Source organism: Manacus candei, unplaced genomic scaffold (assembly GCF_025592945.1).
Source record: "Manacus candei isolate 608988 ecotype Guabito, Panama unplaced genomic scaffold, ASM2559294v1 h1tg000003l, whole genome shotgun sequence".
Lineage (NCBI taxonomy): Eukaryota > Metazoa > Chordata > Aves > Passeriformes > Pipridae > Manacus > Manacus candei.
The window spans coordinates 5,641,403-5,657,141 of record NW_026138051.1 but is presented as its reverse complement, the minus strand read 5'-3'; the positions used below and the strand labels follow the sequence as shown (position 1 = coordinate 5,657,141).

General features: G+C 52.1%; 1 protein-coding gene across 2 annotated transcripts in view; it reads left to right on the top strand.

Annotated features, from left to right (window-relative positions):
* The first annotated feature begins 1,359 nt into the window (after positions 1-1,359).
* Positions 1,360-15,739, top strand: part of CD99L2 (CD99 molecule like 2) — a 30,981-nt gene continuing 16,601 nt past the window's right edge. For both annotated transcript variants that reach the window (XM_051787598.1, XM_051787587.1), the window contains exon 1: positions 1,360-1,495. In XM_051787598.1, coding sequence (XP_051643558.1) covers positions 1,438-1,495 — 58 coding nt within the window. In that variant the 5' untranslated portion in view covers positions 1,360-1,437. The remainder of the gene's footprint in view (positions 1,496-15,739) is intronic.

Here is a 15,739-nt window from a genome sequence, read left to right as displayed (position 1 = left end):
ACTCCCCTTAGTTGCTGCAGCAGCAAAGGGAATTGCACAGCACAGAAGCATCTGCAGCTGCGATGGCACGACACGAGCGTGCCCAGTTACATTAACTCACCGAAACCCACACCCAGACCTTCCCCCCGGAACGCTGGTGGAAGGCAAGGCATTGGGGAGCCTGCAGTTTGCTGTGTGGCCATAGAGGAAAGTCAGCAATACAGGATCCCTCCCCCTGTTATCCCACCGCATGCTCCGACCCAGGCACTTCTAAGGAGGACACTAACTCCCCTGTGGCTGGAGCAGCAGGGCGCAGCGCTGTCTCCCAGCTGCTGTGAGGTGGCGTGGGACTGGGATAACCCAGACACTTCTTCAGGCTCTCAGTCCCCACTAAAGCTTCAGGAATTCCTCCACAAAATAGGCTGCGTCCTCACCCCCTCTTCTGTAGCAAAACAACCTATAAGTATCACAAAGAAAATATTTACCGTGCTATTATAAAATTTCCTACCCCCGTTCAAAAGACCTATAGAGAAGAGGGTCCAACACTTGGTGCACAAGGGGCAGCTTGTTTGCTCTCGTGAAGAGTCGGCTGAGGGAAGGTATAACGGCAGTTTACGGCTAATCAAGGGCAGTTATTAAGATGACAAAGTCAACACAGCTGGGGGTGATGGTCAGTGGGAAGGGCAGACTGGACCCAGCAGAATCTTCCTCACAAGGCAGTGGGGCGGCACGGCCGTTGGTCACCCAGGGAGGTGGGGCAGCGTTCAGAGGTTTTCGATTGATGTAACCTGGTCTCCGTGGGTCCCGCTCCGAGGGGGCCATTGGGCTGGAGACCTCCAGAGGTCGCTTCCAGCCAACAATTCCATGGCTACGCAACCTCCACGTTAAACATTTGGCATTAAAGGGTGAAACTGCAACAGCTCCTTCCCCCGTATTTTCCCTGGAGCGACGCAGAGCACACGCGCAGGCACCATCGCTCCATCCCTGCACCTCTGCCACTGCCCAGATGAAACACGCGGCTCCCGCAGCTCCGGGGTCCCGCCCACGGGCACACGCGGCTCCCCAAACCCCGGGGGTGCTGCCGCCGGTCCCCCGCCGCCCATCACATCCCGGCAGCAGCAGCAGTCCCAACCCCAGCCCCTCCCTGGTTCCCTGCGCGTCTTCCCATCGCTATCTGCCGCGGGGAGTCTCCCGCTCGGATGAGCAGATGCGGAGCAGCCCCGCACACGCCCGGCGGGAGGGTGCGCGTTTTCCCCGCGAGGGGAAGAGGCGGGCGGGTGCCGGGGCTCAGCGATCCGCCGGGGGGGCCGCGGGGACTCCGCGGAGTCTCCCCCTCGCCGTGGCGGGGCCGGCGGGAGGAGCGGGGGGCGGCGGCGCCGAACGCCCGCCCATCCCCGGCGCGTCCCGCCCCGGCGGAGTCGGGAGCCGAGCCCGCGGCAGACGCAGCCCCGCCGCGCCATGGTCGGCCGCCGCCTCCTGGGGCTGCTCCTGGCCCTGTCGGCGCTGCTGGGCGCAGGTAGGGCACGGCCCGGCCGCGGGCACGGCGGGGCGGCGGCGGGAGGGGGCGGCCCGGGGGAAGGGGGGCCCCGGGGGGCGCGGCGCGGGTGGTTTGCGCATGATCGCGGCGTGGGCCCGGCCCAGGCCCGGCGGACCCCCCGCCCCCGCCCGGGGTATCCCGGCGGGATGAACCCCCGGGGGACGCGGGGGTCGCACGCACGCACCCACACCCCCATCCCCATCCCCGCCGCGGGGGCTTCTCGCGGGGGATGCTTTCCCCGGCAGCGCGCTGCCTCCCCCCGGGGGTCTCACGGGGCCGCGGAGATGCGCCCCGAGGAGGGTCCTCGGCTGGGAGGATGCACCCCCGGGGGATCGCCCCGGGTAGGGGGTCTGCACCCCTTGGGCCCCGCCCTGCGCCCTGCACCCCGACTCCGCAGCGGATGGCGGGGTGCCAGCCTGTGCATGGGGCCGGGCCACAGACGATCCGTGTCCCCTGTCCTTCTCCCGATCCCCACCCTGGGCTCTGCCCGCCCCCGCCGACCCTGCCTCTGTCCCCCCTGCTCGCCGTGGGGCCGGTCCCGCACCGGTACCCACAGGTAGGGCGGCTCCAGCCCGGCGTTATGTGTCACTGATGATGACGAACACATCTCGGAGCGCAGCGTCTGCCTCCGGGTGACAGTGTCACAGCGGTGCTTAGAATGTGCGATGCTGCAGGTATAAAGCGCTGGAGCAGCCTGGGGCTCAGCTAATCCCAAGCAGAGGGATTCATGGAGTCATCGGGAAAGGAGTTTGGGTCTGTCTCTGTGCTCACTGAGCTGTTGGATTAGCGGATTCTCTGTGTGACCCAAATTTGTCGGGCTGCTGGTTGTATCCTCACTCTTTTTTAGTCCCACTGTTATTTCTGCAGATCAGAATAGCCTAACCCAGAAATCAGTCCCAGCTGAACAGCAACTAGGAAGATAGGGGAAAAAATACCCTTTATTTTCCGGGGGGGGGAGGAGGGCGAGGGAGGAATTAAAATCAATGCAAAGCTCACCACAACTCTTTGTTTCCTTAAAAAAAAAAGGTACTCTTAAAAAGCTGTTTGTGTGAATAGAAAAAAAAAAGGCCCTTTTAAAGGTTATTCAGAGAAAATAAGAGGCAATTATGTAAAAGGCCTCGGGAAAGTTTTTCTAAAAAAGACCCCTGCTATTAGCCAGGAGGCACCTGGCAAACATAGACTGGTTAGAGGGTATCATCAAAGTGAATAGTGAACTGAACCCCAAACAGCTTTTGCTGTTGGACTAGATTAGGTTTTCCATGAGTCAGTCTGGAATTAGTCTCAGTTTGTGTTTGGTACTTACCTGCTCGTGCACCTGGAAGGGTAACAGCGTGGTACAGAGTTGCTTATGCTGACCAGATTAGCGGCTGCATTTTTAATTGGTGGATGTCAGATTGACAGGCTGAGCTGAAACTGTGCATAAAGTCCTGATTTATGTTAAAATAGTAAAAAAAATCTGCTTAGTCAACACTAAAGCTGTTTGCATTCTCGGCTCTTTGCAATGTGGGCAAACAAAAATGCTGTTCTGTTTCATTTTGGAGCTCTGGGCTGCAGGGTCCAGCTCTTAAATATCCTTGGCTGTGTTTGTATCAAAGTGAATTTCACTGAAACGTCCATAAATCATTCTTGCCAGCGTGAGGCTTCACAGGTAATTGAACAACATTAAGTTCGTCTCCTCTCTGAGCTGCTTTAAATTGCCTCTCCATGGCAATCACTGTATAAGGGTAAGCGGGCTCTGGGCTTGCCACCACTCCTGTGCAGAGCTCTGCCGACACGGGACACGCGGAACCGAGGGCCTGATGCACGGCTTCAGTCTTTCCACGTGGTCTCTGGTTCCTCCCCCGCTGTGTCGGTATCCGGTAGTGGCTTTCCCAACTCGTGGGTGGATGCTTGCTCCTTCCTCTGTCTCTCTCCCAAACGTGTTGGAGCAGCTTTGCAGCTCCCTGTCAGAGACTTGGGAGCCATTCCCCACCTGAGCACTCAAGTGGCCTTTCAGGTACCAGTCCAGACTCCCTGCCATCATCCTGTACCCACAGGAAAAAAACAGGTGGTGGGAAGGCAGTGGGTTTCTGAGGCAGGGCTTTGTATCCCAGCTTCTCAGTAGAGCATCAATAGAGATCACACTTCTTCATAGTCTCTATTCCCTGGCTTTTCTTTTGGCTGCTTGTCCTGAAACAGTTGCTTCAGCACTGCCCAAGGTGGGTGGTGGGCAGCCCAGTCTCTTTCAAGCTTGAAGGTTTACAAATTATCAAGAACTAACGATAACAAACAACAAAATTGGTACTTAGGGTAATTCCTGTGGCTGGGGTCCGGATCCACCACTGACACAAGACTGACGTGTCTTGTCTGTGCCTGTCCAGTAAAGCAGGAACAAACTCCACTTTTTAATTGAGAAAAAAAGGGTTTGGGTTTCTCTTTGATCAAATTCCACTGCATTTCCCTTCACTCGTGACTGTGTGCTTCAGCACCAGGTGGACTATTGGGCACAGCTGTGCTGATCAGTCTGCACCTCCAAGCTCCTGTGCTCCCTCTGTTCCACAACCAATCTGGCTGCGGGCGCAATGCTGGAAACAGGCATCGCTCACAGGGCACCAAACTGTTTCCCAGTGCCACTCAACTCTGGCTTATTCCCACAGTGTAGTTGGGGCAGAAGCATTAAAGTATTTTGAGGCAGTGGAGGAAGCCAAACACCCTGCAAAGCCTCTTTGCTGCAGCCAGAGGCAAACATTCCCTATGCCAGCATGTTGCATGATGTTTTAAATGCACAGATTTGTGGCTTTTCCAGAAAAGTAGTTATGTTTGTCATCCAAGGTTAGCCTCATACTTGTGCAAAACAGTAAGACAGTGAAGCAAGGAACTTTCCACAGTTGTTTTGTTTCCCTTCTCCTGTCCTCACTCTCGTGATAAGCCAGTAGAGAAGTTCATTGATGCGTTTTCATGGAAAGACAACAAATTAGACATCTGAGGTCACTGTTCTTGCAGGGAGCACAAGGTTACCTTTGCAGGACAGGCAGAAGGGGCACGTGCAGGATTTTATGGTTTATGTTGTGTGAGAAAAGATTGGAGAAAAGCTTCACTTTACAAACCGGAGACAAGAGCAGTTGGGCGTGTCCTTCAAAGTTACTGTCTCAGCAGTGACGAGCCACTCTTCGTGTTGTCACCTGTGTCTTCATAGACAGGGTCTCACAGATCACCTCTCCTCTCGAGTGTGACTACAGTATCCCACCGACAATTACAATAATTACTTAAATGTGAAAGTAATACCAGACAGTATAATTAGCTATATATAACTGTTACACAGATGGCTGCAGTCACTGCAGGCGCCTCCTCTGGGCTAGCTTGGCATGACGGTGCCCAGCTGAGAGCATGGAGAAAGCAGAAAGGAGCCATCTCTTTCCCAGGTGTTTTTTTTAGGTGTCCAGACTCTGCAGTGGGCAGCCATGGATGCAGTTGGCAGAAAAGGGGGTGCTGGTGCCAAGTGACCCTCCATCTCTGTGCCCATCACTTGCCAGGGTCACTCACCACAGATGTACTGGGAGAGTTTCAGGGAGGAATTATTTGGAGTAGAAGATAAAGGCTTGGTTTGGTGTTGTTGGCGAAGCTGAAGGAGATAGCAGCATTGTATAAAGCTGCTAAAAATCTTTATTATAATACATTATTATGTTATTAAAGTTATAATTACTAGGTATCAGCAGCGAGTCAAAGTAATACATTTAAAGTATAATTTTTACTTTGATAGTGTCTTTAGCGCATATGACAAAGCAGGAGAAGCCAAATTGGTTTTCTTAAAAATTATCTCTGATCTTTGAACAAATATGCATTAATTAAATGTGCCATGACCAGATATTTGTGTACATAGCTATGGAAATAATTAATTTTCATACTTCTGCTTGTATTTTGAAGTTTTTTCTTCTATCAGCCTAGTGATATTTGTGCTCAGAAATGGCCATTTAACTCTTGGGATTTTTTTCCCCTCTACAAAAATGTGATTTTTTTCCTTACATCTGTTGCAACCATTTCAGCCCTTAAAGCACATAAAACAGAAGTGTCTATTGATCTCCTGAGTTGACTGGAATAAACTTTTAGCACTGCTTGGTTTAAAAACAAATTTGTTTCTCCTTGGAAAAATATGTGTCGGAGGTTTAAGGCATTGACTTTACAATTAACTAAAGGAAAAACTGGGGTTTTATTAGAGAGTGCTTCTGAAGCTACTCTAATAACAAAACATATGTTTAATAAACTACATAACGTTGATGGCAAGGCGAAAAGCTTTGCAATAATTCCTTTGTAATCCGATTGAAATTCACAATCGGTGGAAGAGCTTGAACAGAGGAAAAATGGGAGAAGACGAGCGTGGCACATCAAAACGCAGAACATGAAAGGACTTTGAAAAGGAAACTTCAAAGTTGGGGATCCAGATGCTGGAGCCACTAGCTGTGATTTGGGATGTGGGCACGGGAACGTGATTTCTGAGGGAGCAGTGCTTTTGAGGAGGAAACAGAAAGTCCCGATACGAGCCTGTCAGCTGTGGCAAAGAGAGAGGAGAACACTGCCTGTACACTCACAGGGATTTCAGTGGAGCTGCTCAGGGTCAGATTTGGGTTTGATCTGAGAGCTCAGCCTGCTGGCATGATGGGGATGAAGTTAATGCTAATGCAGATTTACAAAACTGCCTTGCAGTGACTCCAAAATCCTTTTTCATTGCTTTTCAACCTTGTCTAGGAAACACAGAAACTTATTGTGGAAGGAGAACTGGGGCCACAGGCAGAAAGCTGATGCTGAGTGTGAGCTCCTCTTCCCTGAGATACCCAACCACAGGAGCAGCACCTTCAGGGAAGGAGATGGCCAAGTTTCTGTAGGGATCCAGTGCTGTCACAGCACGTATGTGTAAAACAGCCAAAACAAGCAAAACCAGAGGCCTTGGCAGGATTTTGGAGGCAGTGGCTCAGACAGGGAAGAGGGACACTGGGAACAGCATCTCTCTGCTGTTGGAAGGCTCCACAGGCTGGCACAGGGTTGGCTCCAGCAAACAAAGTGCTGGGAAAAGAGAGCTGCTCAGCATTTTGCTCGCCCTTTGAAATGCACTATTTGCCCATGCACAAAGAAGTCTGGGTAGAAAGAACTTGTCAAAGTTGGAATAATCTTACTGAAATCCCACTTCAGAAGGATGTGCTCCAGGTTGGGTGTTTAGGGGTAACCACAGCAAGGGAAGGCAAGAGGCAAAAGCTAAACATCCAGAAGATGTTTCCAGCCCCAGCTGTGAGCAGCAAAGGAGGTGCTCATGCTGCACAAGAGATGTTAGATATATGATAAGATTTTGAACAGCACAATAACCTGTGACCATAAAGCATTGTCTGCTGTCAAAAGTGTGCTTTAGGAGTAGGAGCTTGGGGAAAATCTCTGTGTCAGATTTCTGTATGATCTCCATGTGGGATGAAAGCAAGCAGCTTGGTGGAACATGAATCTCTGTGGTGACCAACCACCTCCATTCAGGTGTCCCTGCTACTGCAGGACCTGGGACATCTTTCCAGACAATAAAATCTGAGCTAAGCTAATACCAGACTAATGTAGAGTACCTCTACCTAAATTTGGAGCAAGAACCTTCCCAGGTCCCATCCTGCCATCTGGCACATAGCCTTCCTCTTGGAGCTTTGCATAATTTCCATTACAGAGCCTGAAGAGGTAGGCAGACCCAGAATTGGTGAAACTTCCCCTTTGCCCAGCACATTTTCCCACCCTGGAAGTTCTTTTGGCTAGATAATCACAGAATCAATTAGGTTGGAAAAGACCTCTGAGATCACTGAGTCCAACCTTTCACTGACCACAGCCCCGTGTCAATTAGACCACAGCACTAAGTGCCTCATCCAGTCTTTTCTTAAACACCTCCAGGGACTGTGAGTCCAGCAGCTCTCAGGGGGGGAGGGCAGTCCAATGTTTAACCACCCTTTCTGTGAAGCAATTCCTTCTCATTTCCGAACTAAAATCCCCATGCACCTTGATGCCAGTGCAGCACTGGGCATAAGAGATTGCATGCCCCCAAACACAAAGCATCCCATTCAGTGTGATGCTTCCAGCTGGTGCAAGCCTGCCCTGAGTCCCCACTCACCCCCAGGCAAATCCCTGCTTTGTGACCCAGCCACAGCCTGGGTTCTACCCCAGGAGCTTCATCTGGGGTGGGTGTTCAGCCTGGCCCTGCTCACTGGGCACCAGCTACTGCTGCTGGTGACAGACTGTCTCACACGCTGTCAAGAGACACTGAGCCCATGCCACACAGTTTCTGTGTAATTATTTGCCAGGAAACTGGAATTTGTTATTTCCACTGGACACCACTAAGCTTTGAGCTCATCGGTCCTTTTAAAAACAGCCACAGCTCCCCAAATGTGTCTTTGGCCTCATGCAGAAAATAGAGCATTTTTAATTGAGGTTAAACATATATTTGAAAAGAAAGTGTATTCCTTCTTTCTTTTTTGTAATGATGGTCTTAACTGAGTGAACTGTATAGATACTTTCACAGAGAAAATCTGAGAGCATCAACACTTGAATTAAAGTAACACTTTACAAACAGTTGGTTTGTAAGTGTTGGTGCTGTTTCCTCCACAAGTAGGGTCAGAGAGAGCAAGTGACCTGTTAGTGGATTTCTCTTTCAACTCAGGGAGCTCCTAGTTTTATGTTTAAATTATTTCATACCCCATCAATAGCACAGGGTGCTCTGATTATACAGCACTTGTTCCCTTGGGGATAGGGACACAGCCTGTGCTGGGTACAGGAGATAGCAAAAGCTGGATAAACACCCCAAACTCCACTTCTCAGGGGCTTCTCCAAAGTGCTCTATGAAAGCAAGGAACCAAACTCATGTTATTGAAAGTGAGCTTGTGCAAAAGGCTGAGGGATGTGGCACAGCTTCCCTCTCTGTGGGCGAGCCAAGAGGGGTGGTCTCACAGCTGCCAGCTGGGTGGTTAAAAATGACCACCAGTTCCTGCACCACCTGCTCAAAATTATCTCCAGCAGATCTCTGCTGCTGCCTCCTATTTGGTGGGTGCAGCCCCCCACCCTGCTCTCTCTCCGTGCTGGCTCCTTCCCATGGCAGCACTGCCTGGATCTGGGATGCTCTGGGAGCAGTGGAGCCGAATGACCCAGAACAGGGGGAGAGCAGGAGTGAGGGAGGAGGAGGAGGAGGGTGCAGACAGCGAGCAGCAGGGGCTGGAGTCTCAACTATCCCCCACCTGATCCAGATACCCTATGCTTGCACGGGAAGGTGCTGTGGGAAGGCAGGGATGCAGGGACAGCACAGCCAGGCAGGAGCCCCACAGTGCAGCTGTGGTGACAGGGCAGACAGATGCCTCAGCCAGAGGAGAAGGCTGAGCCCCCCATGCTCTCCCAGAGCCTCCCTCCATCTGTCAGCATTGCCCAAGTCTTCATTCCCACTACTGCTCTGCTTCTAAGTAGCACGGTATGACAGGAGCACCACATCCCAAGTGATGAACCAGCATTTTTACTACACAATTCCCTATTTACCTACTTTTAACTACAGCATCTTCTCTTGATCTTTATCTGATGAGAACAATCTTTTTCCATGGGGAATCAGGTGATAAGGATTTAATCTCTCGCTTCAGTTTTCTCTGGGCTCCTACATCACAGACTTTGTCATCAGTTGTTCTGCACTGGGTTATGAACAAAATGCTTTCATGACAATTTTTTGTCTGGTTGATAAACAGGCATATTTGGCCCTAGGCAAATTCATAGACATTATTTAATGTGTGAGCAGAAATCAAGTGACTAAAATGTGAACGTACATCATAATCTTTCTAGGTGGACAGCAGGCAGGAAAACATGGAAGCAGCTGTTGCAGTTTAATCCCAGCTTGCAACTCAGCCCCACGCAGTTGCTCACTCACTTTCCCCATATTGGGATGGGGAAGAAAATCAGAAAGGCAAAAGTGAGAAAACTTGTGGGTTGAGATAGACACTTCGTAGGTAAAGCAAAAGCCACATGCACAAGCAAAGCAAACAAGGTATTCATTCACCCTTTCCCAAGCACAGGCAGGTGTTCAGCCATCCCCAGGACAGCAGGGCTCTATCACATGTAATGATGACTTGGGAAGACAAACACCATCAGTCCAAGTGTACCCCACTTCCTTCTCCCCAGCTTTATATGCTGAGCACGACCCATATGTTCTGGGATATCCCTTGGGTAGCTGGGGTCAGCTCTCCCAGCTGTGTCCCCTCCCAACTCCTTTGCACCCCCAACCCCTTGCTGGTAGGGTGGAGTGAGGAGCAGAAAAGGCCTTGGCTCTGCATAGGAACTGTTCAGTGATGATGAAAACAGCCCTGAGTTATCAACAGTGTTCTCAGAACAAACCCAAACCACAGTCCCATACTAGCTGCTGTGAAGAAAATTAGCTCTATCCCTGCACAAACCAGCACCCCCCCCAATTTTCAGCCCTGTACCCACACTTATAGGAGGAAAAGGAACTTGCTGAGTTTTTTGACCTTGTCTCAGAATCACAACCCAAGTGAGTTGGGGCCAGTGTGTCCCACTCTATACCTGATAAGGCTGGGTAAAAGCTGGAAGCAGCACAGCCAGGCACAGGACATGCCAAGGCTGCCCCCAAAGTGGTGTGAGATCCTGCCTCGTGCTCCTGAGCTGTCTTTCCCAGGCAGGACTGGTTCTCAGCAGCACTGGATTGGACCATGCCTGTCTAGGGGGAAAACAGGCTGATGCCTGCTTAGCAGCAGGGTCACAGCACCCCCACATCTCCCCTTCCCTTGCTGCCAGAGCAGTAATCCAGTTATCCAGCAGACACCTGCAGAGTGCATCTGGCAGGGACAAACCTGAACCCAGGGTGACACTGTTGTTTTTTCCATCACTGAAAAAGTCACCTTTAACCACTCCCTATGCTGTGCAGTGGGGTCAGTGCTAATTTCCCCTCTGCTACTTGCAAAGTGGTTGGTGCCTGGGAATAAAAAGATTATGCTGTCCACATCCTTTCCCCTTTAGATACAATAAATTTTTCTTCCTTAAAAAAATCCCAAACAAACAGCAAAAAAGTGAAAAGGAAAAACAACTCCCTTTCTCATCAGATGCACCTTTGAGGTATTGAGAGTTACCTGGCATATTTTCCCAGAGTCCCAAAGAGGGCCAGAGGTTTGCAGAGCTCCTGTGAGAGCTGGCACAGCCTGAGCTCCCCTTGCCCTCCTTAGTCCTTGGCTGGAATGTCTCAGTACTCAGCCCAGGCACAGAAAGCTGAGCATCATCCCATCCTCGTCACAGGTACAACTGGGCTCAAGCACTCCCCAGAAGGGGAGGAACCTTAAATATTTGTGCTCCAAACCTTTCAGCCTTTTGCTCCTGATGCAATTCATCTGGGACTAATTGAAAGCAGGTTTTGGCGGTGGCTCTGCTGTGGTAGAGCCCTCTCTGACACAAACCTCAAAAAACAGTTACCATAATAAAGTTGCTTAGAAAACATCACCCAGTCTGTGTGCAGAGATGGCAGAGTGCCCTGGAAACCTGGAAAACTTTGAGTGCTGATGCTGAAAAAAACCTGTTTCGATTGGCATCTTGTGCTTTGCCAGAGCAGGGCTACCTGCTCTCTGACCATGCTGGGATGGAAGAGATGGTGAAACGTTTGTTTCATGTGGGGTTAGAGAGAGGACAGTGCTGTGGAGCCAGAGATGGGGCAGACCTGGACAGTGGCTGCTGGTCTGGGGCATTTCAAGGGAAACCCCCATGTGAAGCCTTTCCTGGCTGTGGTTGTGATGCCCTTTGCTTTTCCCTCTGAGCTGTTGAGAGTTGCTCCTGGCACCCAGAGGTGTTTGTCTCTCTGTGGTAGGGGGACTCCTCTGGCTGGTTGCTTTTGTGGAATCTGGGGTGCATAAATGGGTCAGGGGCTTGCTGGTCTCCCTTGGAGCTGAGGGCTCCAGTCCAGCAGCCTCTCAGGGATCAGACACCTTCATCCAGCAGATCAGCTCAATGGTCTCTGCACAGAGCTTGCTGGTGAGGGTGATGTGATGCATCCATACTCCTCCTTAGGATTGTCCCCAAAGGGTGGAGTGGGAATCACATTAAAGGCGATTCAAGGGCCCTTCACTGTGCCACAAACACCGGGGCTGCAGCCCGTGCCCAACCAGCCTGCAATGACAGGATGGTCCCCCAGGCACTGGGGCTCCTCCATGGCCCTGCTGCTGTTACACCAACCCCTGTCACACTGCGTGGCAGTGGCTGACGGGACATGACCTGTGGTGCAGGCCCTGGGATGGGCACCCCCCCAGACAGATGTTGTGTGGCTGCCCACGGGCACTCAGTACGTCAGCCCAGGATTAGGGTGTCTCCAGCAGAGCCACAGTGTCTCGTGGCCAGCTGGTGCCTGCAGGCCCCCCCCCAGCTTTAGCTCCGTGACACACCGACACAGAGTTTGCTCTGTCACAGACTGGGATGTGGAGAAAGACCTCTTTGCCACGCTCCTGCAGGCTCCGAGCTGGCAGCCCCACGCTGGCTGGAAAATCAAAATCAAGTGGCAACAACTGAGCCAATAGCCTTTCTTGTCTTATCTTTTTAATAAAATGTGGAAATACAGTAATTGCCACCAGCTTGAGTGGGACTGGAAGAATCAAGTAAAAGAGAAACACTGAGATAAAGGAGTATGTTGGGATGAGAGTTCAGCATGAAGAAACACCTCTGGACTGAGGGTGCTTTCTGCCCCTTTGGGAGCCATCTGGGTGTGGGTGGAGGCTGTTGGTTTTGGTGGTGGAGGCTGTTGGGTTTGGTGGTGGAGGCTGTTGGGTTTGGTGGTGGAGGCTGTTGGGTTTGGTGGTGGAGGCTGTTGGGTTTGGTGGTGGAGGCTGGTGGGTTTGGTGGCGGGAGCTGCCATTGCTCCAAGAAGGACGATGGTGGGTAATGAGCAACCTGGTAGCAAAGGTCATCCTCCTGCAAACAGGTCTGGAGCAGGGGGTCTGCTCACGTGGCAGTATTCAGGAAGAAGAGGCCAGCACTGGTCCTTAGCCCTCAGCTTTCAGGATTTCCTAGCAGCCTCCATGGTACATACAGCGGGCTCTCTGAGCCGGTTACCAGATGCAGCTGTTGGGAAAGAGAAGTCGAGGGCGCTTCCCTCTGGGGTTTTAAATCTTGCTGTGGAGGAGTGAGAAAGGCTGTGCGAGATGGCAGCAGAAGAGAAACTCCTCCCTGCTGTGTTTTTTGTCTGGTCTCTGCAGAGGGACCTGCTGGCAGCTCCTGGTGTGGCCGTGGCAGCAGAGGCTGAGCCACTGGCTGCTCTCCCGGGGCTGTGGGACACAGCAGGGCATGAGGGGTGGTGCTGCTTCTTCAGGTGCTTTGGAAGCAGCCTGGAGGTCTGTCCTTTCACCCCAGGTGGGGAGAAAATGTGCTCAGACCTTCGTGCAGCCTTCAGCAGGGTGCATGGTGGATGGGCACTGCGTCCCCTGAAGGTCCAGCCCCTGGCAGGGCAGCTCCCAGCGAGGGCTCACCTGCTCACCAAGGAGGCCTTTTGGCCCGGCCCCACCTCATGGTGCTGCTGGTGTCTGCTGAGGAGCCTGCAGCCCACCAGATGCAGGCTGGTTTTGCTGGTCGCATTTTCCTCAGCAGCTCCATCACTCCTGCTGGCTGTAGAGCGTATCGTGTGCTGCCACCGAATAATTCAAATTATTCCAAGTAAGCCTTGAAATCAAATTGCAACAGACACCTGCTTTTCATCCGGCTGCCCCGGCGCACAGAACCTTGGCGTTGTGCTGTGGCTCAGAGCCCAGGGGAGGTGTATGCCCTGAGCTGCAGCCAGCAGAGCTCACACTGGGGCCACACTGCCTGTCCTGCCCCATCCCAGGTGCCCAGTCAGAGGACAGGGCAGAACTGGGATTCTTGTGGAGCTGAGATTCCCGTGGGGATCTGTCAGCAGGGAGGGCAGTGTAGGTGATGGAGCCAGCATGGGTCAGGGCAGCAGCGCCCTGGCTGTAGCAGAGGCTTTTAGGCATTTCTGTTAATAGGTTTCAAACACAACCACTGTCAGTCCCTCCACAAAGAGAAAGTCTTCATTATGCAAATTCTCATCTTAAAGCTTTATTCATGTGCTTCCTGGCAGGCTTTCCTTTAATCTCAAGAGCGAGATTGCTTAGAATTACCATATACCCTTGTTAATTGCATTAAAAAAAAAAAATTCAGCAGAGGTTGTTTTTGCCATAATCAAGAGCGATTTTTGATTAGTACTTCTGGAAATCAAAATGTTTCGCTGGGAATAGAGAACAAGGACAGCAGCATTCCCTCATCCCCCACGAGAAGCAGGGATCATCCCAGCCAGGGGCTGTGTCTCCCTGCTCTTGCCTGGCCGTGCCCCTGACTGGGATGATGTACCCCTGGCATTAGCTGTTGGTCCCACTGCTGTGGCAGATGCAGGGGCCTGAGTTTCTCCCCCACTTTGCTTCCCAGCAGAGCCCTGCCACCCCTTGCTCCTGCGGGCTGCCAACGGCTTGTTTTTGCAGGGCATGTCTCTGGGCAGCCAGTCTTCCCTGCCAGCAGCTGAGGAGCTGGAGGAAGTTCAGAGTCTGCTTTTCAAGGCAAAACTACCTTGAGGAGGATGTCTGTGCTGAGGAGGCAGCCTGGCCTGTCTCCAGAGAGCAGTGCAGCTGCAGTGAAGCTGCCCTTAGCCACGTGCCCCACCAGTGCTGCTCCCAGAGACTGTGACACCTCAGCTCTGAGGAGCACTGCTCCCCCTACACACGTGGAACTGAGCTTTGGCCTTAGCAGTCAATAAGAATTTGGGATTTGCAAGAAGCTTGGCACTTGCAAGTAAATTTCTCACACATTGGCAGTGGCTGGGGCCAGTGCCGAGACAGCAGCGGTGGAGAGCATTGGCAAGTCTGAAACTCTGCTCTCTGCTGACCAGGATCACTGCTCTGGCCGGCTGTGTTCTGCCTTCACCTGCACCAGGAGAGGTCCCTGGGGACCCCCAGTGCTGCCAGAGACACCTCAGCTGCTGCAGGGCAGACCTGTGCCCGCAGAGGAGCAGCCATTTACTCCCCACAGACCTTTGGGGCCGTATCTTTGCTGAGACAGCAGAAACTCCCCTGCGAGGATTCAGTCCAGCCCCAGTAACACAGCTCTGCACCCAAACCCCATCCCCAGCGCCCTGCCCAGAGGCCCCAGCACAGCTGTGGGTGCCCCCAGCATCAGGGAACCACCTGCGTGTGCCGACATCACAACGTGGAGCCAAAAAGGTCAGGCTGGTCACTGGAGAGACCCTTCTGGGCTACCTCAGCACGCACTTTCCTGCTTTCCTCCTGCTCTCCCACCTGCCACGTTGCTCCTCAGGTAGATGCATGAAAGTCAGGCAGTTGGAATTACTTTGCGCTGCCCTTGTACCTGCTTTGCATTCTCCCGTAATCTCCCGGGCTGTCAATCTCGCACCGTCGCAGGCTCTCAATTCCCAGGGAAGCTAAACACATATATATTGCACAAAGAGATCCGTGGGCTGGCGCTAAAAATGGAATACACCTCGCTCCGAGTGCTGCAGACGGCCTGGCAATATACTGGGTGTGAATTATGATACTGTAATTCAAGCTTTGTCAAACAGTGGGGCTTAATTAGAATATATATATAATTGTAAAAACTAAAAAGCTGACGAGTACAATTGTGCGTTTGAGCTGCCTGCTACAGAAAATAATGAGGAGAGAATACATTAAGGCACAAAACCCTTCTACCTTCAAAGAGCAGCTAGCTCTGATTAAAAATACCCCCAGCAAGGCGAGGGGACTCAGCAAGAGGCAGGAGAATCTGCAGCACTGGCTCGGCCATAACTCTTACCCCTGTTCTGCAGCTTCTGCCTGGCACAGCTGCAGCCTTGGGGTCCCCCCATCTCCCCATGCTGGGATTGGGGGTTTCATATTAGGTACCATGTCCCAGCTTGGTCTCTTTGGATTGTCAGATTAAAGAACAATGTGGTAAACATCTCATTTGCCTGTTTCCCCCCAGCGTAGAGCTGCAGACCCACGGATGCTTCAGTGCCCTTGGCTGGTGGCACACAGGGCTTGAGTCACCCCCAGCTACCCTTGGGGATGTGTGTTTTCTCTGAGCAGCCAGAGAGCAGAGTTCCTCCAAGGACTCATTGCAAAGGTCGGGGAAAAAAACCCCAAACTAGTCTAGTCATTGACCCTGGTGAAGATCCCATACTGCTCCCCAGCACTGAGCAGCCAGCAGAGGATGGTTTTGCATATCAGTGGT